At 39.0% G+C, this 12,344-nt stretch overlaps 1 protein-coding gene across 4 annotated transcripts in view; it reads left to right on the forward strand.

Moving 5' to 3' along the window:
- Positions 1-12,344, forward strand: part of LOC124720127 (zinc finger protein 99-like) — a 258,728-nt gene that overhangs the window by 145,312 nt on the left and 101,072 nt on the right. For all 4 annotated transcript variants that reach the window (XR_007006073.1, XM_047245423.1, XM_047245425.1 and 1 more), the window contains exon 6: positions 2,208-2,270. Coding sequence is in view for 3 of the 4 variants with exons in the window: in XM_047245423.1 (XP_047101379.1) it covers positions 2,208-2,270 (63 nt within the window). In the remaining variant the exon portion in view is untranslated. The remainder of the gene's footprint in view (positions 1-2,207; positions 2,271-12,344) is intronic.

Genomic DNA, 12,344 nt, shown 5'->3' on the forward strand with positions numbered 1-12,344 from the left:
GGAGCCCTTTGTCTCCCCTGGTGGCTAATCTTTTTATGGAGGATTTTGAGGAGAGAGCACTCGATTCTGCCACTTTTAAACCGACAGTATTTTGGCGGTACGTTGACGACACTTTTATAGTGTGGCCTCATGGTCTGGACCATCTCCAAGAATTTTTACATCACATGAACTCCATACATGGAAACATAAAGTTTACCTTGGAGATAGAGAGAGATGGTTGTCTGTCATTTTTAGACGTCTTGGTGCGACGGAAGAGTGACGGCACACTTGGTCACTCGGTGTACAGAAAGCCCACTCATACAGACCTGTATCTACAAGCTACTAGTTGCCACCATCCAGCACAAACAATGGGCGTTCTCAAAACCTTGGTCCACCATGCCCATACTATCTCTGACGCCGACAGTCTTCAAACGGAACTGGAACACCTGCAAAAAGTATTTTTGAACAATGGCTTTTCACCTAGGCAAGTGAACAGAGTGATGAAGACCTACAAACGACGGAACAAGGAAGAGGAAGAGGCCTTCAGGTCGACTGTTTATCTACCATTTATTGGGAATATTTCTTCACAGATAGGTAGAATATTGAGAAAGTATCAAGTGAGAGTCATCTTTCGCCCTCCTTCCAAAATTTCATCACTAGTGGGATCCGTTAAAGACGACCTGGGCCTGCGTAAACCAGGTGTTTACAAAATTCCGTATGAATGCGGCAAATCATATATAGGGCAAACAACACGAACTGTGCGGGAACGCATTGTGGAACACCAATGGCATACTCACCTTCTCCAACCCACCAAGTCCGCAATCGCCGAACATTGTATTTCCACAGACCATTCCATGAATTACGACGACACAAAAATTTTGGCCCATACATCAAACTTTTGGAGCTCGATTATCAATGAATCTGTGGAAATAAGATTGTCTGACAACGAGACTCTCATCAATCGAGATAGCGGTTATCAGCTGAACTCTGCTTGGAATCCTGTTATAGAGAAACTTCGTAGTCGATGTAGTTATCTGCATAAAGATGGAAATCGACCTGACACCGATACACCAGGCTTTCACAGTAGAGGGCGCGAGGCGCAGCTCACGGAGCCGTTATGAACGCGCACGCTGAGCAGCGCATGGGCAGTGTCACCTCAGAAGGCTTTAAATAGCCGAGCTCAGTGCATACTCGCCAGTACTACTACAGTGGCATTCACCTGAAGATGGCCAGAAGACTCTGCGCCGAAATATCGTGGCAGGAAGTTACTGATATCCGGCAGTTCTCCCGTATTTTTATGGAACAGATTATGAAGTGGCTTATGTTACATTATTTAAACCATGTATGGTATTGAGACTAATGTTATTGAACCCTTTCCACTCCTGTGGCAAGTGGTGCTCAACATTGCGAGTTTTGTTTTCTACTCCATTGCTGAGTCTCATTTGACACAATTTTTCAAAGCTTCTGTCTCAAATCTCACTGTACTAGACATCCTGAGATGCATAGGAGTTCTGTGTAGTGAACCCTGTATTAGCTTGAACTGTAGCAGCTGTGTTGAGAGAAAGGTTGCTATTATTATGTTCAAGTTAGCTGGTGCAAAATGGCTAGCTCTTCTCACACAGTTCTTTCTGAGGAAGAGACAGTGGAACATTTAGAGGAATGTCCAAGTGAACACAAGAGTGACAATCATTTTTCTGATGACAGTGATTCATTTGTAAACAATTCAAGTGAAATGACAATGGAAACAGTCCACCCAGAACAGCTTGAAAAAGTAGCACACAATGGAAGGGTTTGTATTGTGATGCTTATGTAAATATATTGTTATTAAAGCACTCTTTTTTGTTTTAATGTATGCCCTGATTGTTGGCCACACTAGTTTCAGAAAGAGACTCATGCAGTCCATGTGGCGATGATTTAAATAAGAGTGCATGGAGATGCCCTGTGTCTGCATTTAAGAGTACTTAGGGTTACTGTGAAACACTTGGCTAGACAACAGCAATGTGTGGTTCTGTTGGTAACTTTGTCTCTGCAATAGTTGAGATGCACCTTCAAGCTTTTGTTTATATTACAGCTCCGACTTTCTGTCTATAATGAAAATATGAGACAGAAGTAATGTAACAGTGAAATTGTCTTTTTCTCTGTGTAGTATTTACAAACATAGCTTACGATACTGTGTTCTTAATTCATTATATTTTCATTTTGCCATTAATGCTTTTCAATTTATGCAGGTCTTAACCTCTGCAAATGATTCTCTTGATGTATGTGACCCACTGAGTGTAACAGATGATGAGGTAAGCTACATATTACTGTTATCTACATAAATTAAAGGTATAATCTTATTTTTTTGCTCTGTGCTACCACTTAATTCTTTACATAGTGAATAAAATTGTATTGAGGACACATGTATTGACAGCAACAATATAGGATAATTTGAAACCATGGAAGTACAAATATTCATGTGTTGTGCATGCAAACACAACTTATAAAGACCCAAAAAGTCTTCATGAGCTATGACATAACCATTTTGTTATGATTGTGAATAAATAACTGTGTAAACATTTGTAAAATATCAGTTAAATTTGTAATTTTTGTTTGAGTTCGCATTGAATGTATCAAAGCGAAGCAAATTATTGCTGAGAAAGTTGTATATTTCAGATACAAGGATTCAGAACTACCCATTTGCTTGTCAGCACAATAATGGGTTCCACAGTAAATGTGTATTGAATATTCCGTAGGAAAGAGATGGAATACAGGATAGCAAGATTTACTTTAGGAGACTATTGCTGGTGCTGTCTCAGATGTACACATACATCTGTATGTTTTAAAATTTAAAAATCTGTGAAAATCCTGTAGCTTATGAAAACCCTGTGTAGGTTGATGACAGAAGTGGCTTTAGTTTCCCTCCACTTCTTCAATTCCAGAACAATGGAACTAGGATGCTTTTACAATCGTGGTAGAGCTTACTTTGGTAGAATATTAATAGTACTATATTATGCATCAGTAAGAAGCTCTTGGAATGTACACGGTAAAGTAGTGCCCATGTTTGGAAAATAAACAAAAATCTTCACTTACTGTTGTATTTAGCAAGAAGATGAGAAAATGGAGGAAAATAATACATCAAGTTATTAGAATCTAGTGGAAAAGAGATAGAGTAATAGTTAACTAAACACCACTCTCATTCCTGTACATAAAAGATATCTATGATAAGTTTCTTATGATGGCTATCTTGGCAGCAGCTGTATATAACCTGCAGTAGTTTAAAAGAAAAATGCCTTTAGCATGCTGCATATTAATTTTTTGTGCACCCAAAAAAGATGATTAATGTACAGCACACAAAGGGCAGTTCACTTTTAAGCTACTGCAAAGTAATCTATGTTTATAAACTTAGGAAAACAAATCCAGTCCCAATAAGGTGAAACTCTGGGTCCATGACGTAATACTTTTTTGGATATTTTCTCTATGTTTCGTATGTAGGCTAGTATTATTTCAATAAGAAACACTTCATCTAATGCAGTTTCTTTACCGCTGCTTGTGGAATGGAAGTAAACATTCAACAGCAAAAAATTGTATATTGAAAAATCGTACTGACATTCTATTGTGGAAAGAACTTTCTGCTGACTTGAGCACTTCAACAACTCAGTTAATTCTGATAACCATTAACTCAGATGATGCAAAGAAAATACAAACTGTGGGACTACTACAGTTACACTTCACTGGTGGCATCTGCATACAAGGATGCCAGGTCATATCACTAACACTAACGACTGGGACACAAGTTCCACTGCTACTGCAGTGTTGATGAGACGCAATAGTTACTGAAGTGGTAGTACTTTGATGTTGAACCGTGCTCTTCCTCTGCATTTGGGTCTCTAGGAGAGTGTAATCATGTTTCGCTTTGTAACAAATGTTTCTAGTAATTCAGATGACAACATTTTGTGTGTGTTATATAATGTGTTCTTTTATGTTTTTAATAAAAATGGTTGACAACAATGTTGATTTACATCAGAGGAAATCTGTCATACTGATAACCTATAAAACAAAAATGGGAATATATGAGTCATTTCGTTCACTTTAGCTTTTCTGAGTTTAGCTTCATTGAGGAACTCGGAGAAGTTTGTGATAACCAGTGGGTTCGAAAATTAAGAAATGTTTTCTTCCACATACAGTGAGAACAGAAAAGATTCCTCTCTACTTTTGATATACTGTCCATTATTAAGATAGCTAGCAGCAGTATTTCTGCACAGTAAAGTTTTACAAAGGTAAAAAAAAATAAGCTTTTAGGGACAGCTTCTCAGACTTATAATATGTTAAACATCATTTCATTTTATGAGATGTAGTGTCATGAATATAGCACCACATATTTTTTATGGTGAAAACTAAAACACTGGTATGAAGTTACTAAGTTTGGCTAATTTTCCTAAGATGTTAATGAAATGCTTTGCATAATGAGCTACCTACTAAACTGTACTTATGTTGTGAAGAGTTTTTCTGCATTTTTGTCGTTTCCCAATTCCTTAGGAACAACACAGTAGCTGCAGTTGATGCAAAGGTAGCGTGATTAATAGAACGCGTATTGTAACTTTAGAAAAAAAGTGTGTGTGTGTGTGTGTGTGTGTGTGTGTGTGTGTGTGTGTGTGTGTGTGTGTGTGTGTGTGTGTCAATATATTACCCAGGCTGGAGAATTCAGCTTGTGAAATAGATCCAGTAGCAAAGGGCTTTATGGGAAATATTGCAGTGCAGTATACAACCTTCCTCCATGGTATCAGGATGCTTGAAAGGAAGAGACTCGTATTACTGTGGGGAAACTATGGATGAATGTGAGGGGAACTAGCAGTCAGTGTACAATACATGATTCAGTCCCTTCAAACACTTAAGTTGTCTGCCTCCTAGTAGTCCAGATGGGATACATTTGTTGGAATTAATTTATTTAGTGATATCTCTTAAAGAACCATATCAATGTATTTTTTGTCAAATTGTCACCATTTAACAAATTGAGGCATTAAGTCATAGTCTCCATTTTTGCCATATTTTATTGATCTCAGAAATCTAGAAATCCTTTGTTGCATTTATTTTTTATAGTTTGGAACAATCTGCACATCAGTGTTAGTATCAGGCCATTTCTCTGGCTAGTCAGTCACCTATATGACTATCCTCTCTAAGAATTGATGATTTCCCTGTGGCACTTAAGGTAACCCTTGACAAATATGCATGCACTGGAAGTTCACAATGGGACTGTTAGGTGTATCAGTTAGTTTTTCAATACTTTATTGTTCTTTGTATTGAATTTTTCTTCAGTAACATATTTTTGTTGCAGGAATGGAATGATATCTTATTTCCTATTATGACTGACTTGATTTACCAAACATAGTCATCTTGGGGAACCTCTCTCTCTTCTTCCTCATTCCATTTGATTTCCTCATCATTCATTACAGAAATAAAACTAATAAAAGATAGAAATCATTTGCTAATCTTCATGTAAGATAGTGTTGCCAAATGTAGCTGACAGTCACTGGATCTTCAGTGTTTGATGTATCATATGATGTAAACTACCTGTACATGAGTTTTGCATCTCAAAATGTTTACAAAGCTGGAAATAGGCAGGCTCCAGACAGGAAGTTACAACTTGACATTTTAATAATTTATGCAGGAAGAGTGATGTAGCTTCCAAAATATGAAATGAAGCTTAAACAGACTGATGAAAGAAGCAATTATGTAACAATGGTACTTACTCAAACAGAAGCAGATATTGAAGAAAAAGAAGATGAAAGTTTCAAGTGTAATAGGACCATGACAGAAATAAAAACATTTGTAAATTTCTTTGAGAATGTATTACACAGCCCAGTCACATCAATGCGATTATCACCTGCCTTCAATATCAGCACTAACCACTCACAGATGGCAGATGATGGCACAAGCAGTGCAGAGTGTATAAAATATTTTGGGAGGACACGGAAGAAACTCCAGTCATTGTAATGCAAAAACAGAGTGATTTATCTGACATACAAAAGGGCATGATCATTGGCTTTCAGGCCAAGGGTTGAAGCATTTCTGAAATTGCTATGTTTGGAAACTGTTCACACACCACCATTGCTAAAGTATGCAGTGCATGGCTACATGATGCTACCCAAAACCAATGCTGTGACAACTGTGATGCACCATGGGCTATAGATGACAGGAGTGAATGATGTCTGCAGAGATGTGAATGAGCCAGTAGGCTTGCAACTATTAAGAAATTGTGTACTGTGGTGAACAGAGGGACTACCAATATTGTGTCCTCAATGACAATTCACCAAATGTTGCTGTGTATGGGCCTCCACAGCAGGTGTCTGATTCATGCAGCTGTGCTGACAGCTATCATCAGCAATGAAGGCTGGAATTTCCCACACTAGTACCAGAGCTGATGTTCACTGAGTGGCGATAGATGCCCTTATCAGATGAATCACATTTTGTTCTCTGTTGGACGAATGGCCATTGGCATGTACAGCAACAAAATATCAGAAAGTAAACACCCTGCAACAATTGGAGCGTTACGGTCTGGGGAATGTTTTCATGGCATCCCCTGGGTTCTCATCATCCTGAAAGGTGCAGTGGATCAACACAAGTATGCAGCTGTTGTTAGTGCAGTTTATTTTTGCTTGGCATGAAGGCATGTGCCAACAAGACAATGCAACATGTCGCATGGCTCTCAGTATACATTCATTGTTCAAAGAGCGGCAATAAGAGTTTACCAAACCACCCCTCCCACCCACCCCCCAGATTTAATCCTGATTGAGAATCAGTGGTACCAACTGGACCAGGCTGTTCACTCCTCGGATCCTCAACCTAGAAACCTAGTGCACCTGGCCATGGCATTGGAGTTGACATGGCTCCACATCCCTCTCAGTACCTCACAGAAACTCATTGACCTTCTTCCTGCATGTCTCATACAACTCCACAATCAAAAGCTAATTATTCAGGCTTTTAACTGGCGGTCACAATATGACTGGACAGTGTATAAGAAAATGCAGTGAAATTATGACTAATTTAATAATTCAAACCAATAGATCTATGAAGAACTCAAAACAGAAACTTGTAATGAATACACACAACTTGCAGTCAGCTGGAATGGTATACAGGATGTAACTAACAACACAGAGGTAGTTCTACAAACATTCCAAGATTTCTTTAAATTTTAGAGTGGTTCAGACATCCCACTCAAAATAATAGTGTTCTGGCAGTAACACCAGATGAAGTGTAATGTGACAAAATTCAGAGTCAGTGATATTTAATAAACTATTGTGAAGTGGATTCCTTTTAACGAAATGGTACAGACTTTCTCATGTTCCTAGGTAAAAATCTGATGATGGTACCCGCTGACTGACATTAGGTCGGTGAATAAATATTAATCTTGAGTTTTTCATGAAGTTCAATGGTCACGATCTATTTTCTGTCTAAATGTCATTTCACAGTGGGGATTAATAGAATGTCACATTATGAGACAACTCACAGTAGAGGTATGTTCACAGTAAATGAAACATCAACTACATCTCATGTGGCACTACAAAGACTAAATGTTTAATTTTCTATTAGAGGGCCCTTCATATTTATCAAAATTTGCAATATAGTTTTAACATGAAGGGACAAGAGGTGGTAGTTGAAATTAATTGCTGGAGCATATCTCACAATTGGTATGCTTGACAATAATAATAAGAGCATTTCTACTTACTGCTGGAAACCTGGAGGAATAGCTAAAGTGTCATAGAAGCTTTCCTAAATGTCAATATCTCTTTGCTCCAGAATATATAACAACAGCAAGAGCAATAATGCTTCCAAAATTGTTCATATTGCCCTTTTGCTTTGTTCTTGGCTTTCGTTTTCTTGCTAATTGCTTGGTAACAAGGACAAACATTTTTTATCCTTGAATGGAATATTTTAACTATTGAAGCAATTTTATTAAGTCAAAATTTTACCAAATGACTATTTATGTTCTTAATTATTCCCTGTGTAGGGTGTTACTTCACCCATGTATTGTAAAACCTAAAGTTAATGCAACCTTCACAGTATCCCACAAAAATTAAGCTAACATCAAAATAAAAATTAAATACACACCCAAGCACAAAAATCTACCATGATAACAAGAACATGTTGATAACAGGTTACTCGTAATTTTAGCAGACAATATCACTGCCCTTTCCATGTTGAATCTTCCCTCATTGACTTTAGTATTCTGTTCCATTGATGGGTCATTCGTAATGTATGCAGAATATTTTGGTGTTATGCAATCTACAGTGTCAATTGGGCTTTAAGGTTTAATAACAGATATTCTAAATGTAATGGCATTGACCTTGAGATAAGACAAGAGAAAGAGGTGCCAAGAATTGTAGAAAATTCAGGACCTACATAGAATTGCTAAGCGAGCTGGAGCCTTCTAATCAATCATTTCTAAACCAGACTGGCAGAGCAAAAGAAAATAGAAAGAAGGAAAGCTGAAGTTTTAAACTTTACATTTATAAGACAGGTGTTCAATAGGTAATGCAACACTGTATTTCTTAAAGCAGGTTGGTTTTATTCAGGATTCCAGTAGACCATATTATTCCACACTCTTTTGGCTACAAAATCCTATTTTTCAATGTAACCTCTGTTCAATGGGACGGCCTTGCATCACCTCGCTGGAAGGGCCTGTATGCCTGCATGATACCACTCCACTGGTTGACAGTGCTAACAGCTTGCTGCAACAGTAATCTCCCCATCACCCACTTACTGCATTTGATAGAGTGCATCCTTCACTGAGTCAAATAGATGGAAGTCAGAAACTGTGGGAACTGAGTTGTAGGGTGGATGAGGTAGAATAATTCTATGAAGTTTTGGAAGCTTCTCTAGTTGCCTCACCCAATGACTTGACATGTTTTTCTTCACCGCCAGGTCTCTGTAGACATTCTGCAAGCACCAATGAATGTTCACGATGCTCTGGTTTCCTGCAAAAAGTGCCTCAATGACAGCTCTTAATCCACTTCCATTACAGACGCCATTTTGAAGGTTACATATAGTGCTGTCATCTGTCAGAACTTCATGAAATGAAAGAGGCTGAAGCAGGAATATTTCACAATGTCCCACAACAAATTTTGCAGATTTTCTACTGAAATTGGCTGAGAAAAAACTTGTTGCATTAAGTATTTAATGTGCCTTGTAAAATCACTCAGGCAGAAGGATCACATGGATCACTCAAACATGCTACCATTTCATTTTGGTGTGATGACTCTCAGCATGCTCCAAATGTTGAAAAAAGTTAGAGAACACAAATGTGTAAGAAAAGCAGCCATATAACATTCAAATGCTGTAATAATAGTGTACTGGTTGACACAGTTATGTAAATTAAATATCTAAGCTTAATATTACAGAGCAGTATGAAATGAAATGGAATGGGCACATAAAGTAGGTTGTAGGGAAGGCGAATGGTCAACTTTGATTTATTCTAGGTACGTGTTGCTCATCCTTATAGGAGTCTGCACACAGATCACTTGTGTTACCCAGAACTAAGTACTGCTAGAATGTTTTGGATCCCCACTAGGTTGGATCAAAGGATTGCATCGCAGCACTTAAGAAGTGTGCAGCTAGATCTAATGCCAGTAGGTTCTTTCAATGCACAATCATAATGGAAATCTTATGTTGACTCAAATAGGAATCCTTGAAGGGGAGAAGATACACTTTTCATGAAACACTGTTGACAAAGTGTAGAGAATTAGCCTTTGCACTAGACTGCAGAATGACTCTACAGACACCAGCATACAACTTCAGTGAAGACAGCGAACAGAAAGTTAAAGAAGTTATCGCTTGTAAGGAAATATATAGAGATTTGTTTTTGTCTTGCTCCATTTGCAAGTGAAACAGAGAAGAGAGTGACAAACATTAGTACAAAGGCATTTTTCCACTTCAGGGGGTGAAATGTGTGTTGATTAAGGTAGATGGATCAAGAAAGTTATTTGCTGCAGTCAAAAGAAAAGAATGGAAGGTGGGTATATAATATTGTAAACTTTTCAGGAATAAAATGTATGCATACACCTGAATGCTACAATGCATGGAAAAATCTAGGTGAGGCTTTGATTTGGCAGTAGAAGTTGAATGGGTGGTGGTGGTGGTGGTTATTTTTGTGAGTTAGGACCTTTGAATTAGCTACATCTTTATATAAACCAACCATTTATTATGCTCTCCAGCTTTATATAAACCAACCATTTATTATGCTCTGAGGTCTCTAGTGTCACCTGGAAACTACAGAATTAAAATTTCTACTGGAGCTTCTTAGGGTTTGCTGAAGATTTTCTGCATCTGTTTGCTGAAGATTTTCTGCACCAGTTTGCTGAAGATTTTCTGCATCTGTTGAACTGTATATTTTCCCTACATTTCACTATTTTATTTTGTCACCAATGCCCCTGAGAGCTACAACACCAAGAAGAATCGCTTCTCGGCTTTTGGCAAGATCAATGTGTAGTATTTTGGCCCTTAAAAGGGCCTTTTTTTTGAGAACTGCTTCAATCGTTATACACTGTACAGTCGCCCACAATGCGACAATCTTCCAAAGAAGGTGACCCACTGGCCTTAACCCATAAATGAAGATTGGAATCAGAATTTATCTTAACACGTCTACGACAAGTCAAAGACAAACTCCCATGTGGCATAATGTAGGAACCCTCACCAGAGATAATAATCTCTGATATAGGTATAGTACGGTAGGCCAAAATTTCACGGGTCTCAAAGGATTCCAAACCAGCTCTCCCTGCACTGTTACCGTACTATACCTATATCAGAGATTATTATCTCTGGTGAGGGTTCCTACATTATGCCACATGGGAGTTTGTCTTTGACTTGTCGTAGACGTGTTAAGATAAATTCTGATTCCAATCTTCATTTATGGGTTAAGGCCAGTGGGTCACCTTCTTTGGAAGATTGTCGCATTGTGGGCGACTGTACAGTGTATAACCATTGAAGCAGTTCTCAAAAAAAAGGCCCTTTTAAGGGCCAAAATACTACACATTGATCTTGCCAAAAGCCGAGAAGCGATTCTTCTTGGTGTTGTAGCTCTCAGGGGCACCCTGGGATGCTCTCTGGGTAACTCTCTGGGTGCTCAATATATGGCTGCACAGTAGAGCGCGTGACCTTGAGCGTGCGAGAGAGAGCGCTGTGGAGTGTGTGAGAGAGAGGAGCCGCGATGATTCCTTGTGTGTAATGTTTCCTGCTTACTCAGGATAAATATATACATTAGAATATGTATTGCCCGTGGATATAGCATAGGAGCAGTGAGTGTAAACATGTAACAAGCCACAAAAAATTAAAATAATGCTTCAGATTTGCTGCATTCTGGAAAACTACTAGCTTAGAAACATATCTATGTCGTCCTTCCCTGGTTTCACATTGCTGCATGTCTTTGCTAAAAGTGTGAAGTAAGAAAGTGTCTTTCCATGTGAAACATGTATTAAAGTGCTCAAGGCTGTGGTCAGGAGTGTCAACACCATTGTGTTCAAACTGAAAATTATTCCAATATGTTGGCCATAATTATGGGTTTCTGAATTCTCATTTGAATGAGAGTACTCATAATTGTATTGTGTTTGTGACATGTAAATCTGTGTAAATCAATGGTGATTTGAATGTGGTACTGGTTCAGTGAGTTAATCACGTATGTGTACTACTCCTTAAATTGTCATGGGTGATGCTTAAACTTAATGGAGCATATTATTGACACATACACTCCTGGAAATTGAAATAAGAACACCGTGAATTCATTGTCCCAGGAAGGGGAAACTTTATTGACACATTTCTGGGGTCAGATACATCACATGATCACAATGACAGAACCACAGGCACATAGACACAGGCAACAGAGCATGCACAATGTCGGCACTAGTACAGTGTATATCCACCTTTCGCAGCAATGCAGGCTGCTATTCTCCCATGGAGACGATCGTAGAGATGCTGGATGTAGTCCTGTGGAACGGCTTGCCATGCCATTTCCACCTGGCGCCTCAGTTGGACCAGCGTTCGTGCTGGACGTGCAGACCGCGTGAGACGACGCTTCATCCAGTCCCAAACATGCTCAATGGGGGACAGATCCGGAGATCTTGCTGGCCAGGGTAGTTGACTTACACCTTCTAGAGCACGTTGGGTGGCACGGGATACATGCGGACGTGCATTGTCCTGTTGGAACAGCAAGTTCCCTTGCCGGTCTAGGAATGGTAGAACGATGGGTTCGATGACGGTTTGGATGTACCATGCACTATTCAGTGTCCCCTCGACAATCACCAGTGGTGTACGGCCAGTGTAGGAGATCGTTCCCCACACCATGATGCCGGGTGTTGGCCCTGTGTGCCTCGGTCGCATGCAGTCCTGATTGTGGC

Source organism: Schistocerca piceifrons, chromosome 11 (assembly GCF_021461385.2).
Source record: "Schistocerca piceifrons isolate TAMUIC-IGC-003096 chromosome 11, iqSchPice1.1, whole genome shotgun sequence".
NCBI classification, from domain to species: Eukaryota; Metazoa; Arthropoda; class Insecta; order Orthoptera; family Acrididae; genus Schistocerca; species Schistocerca piceifrons.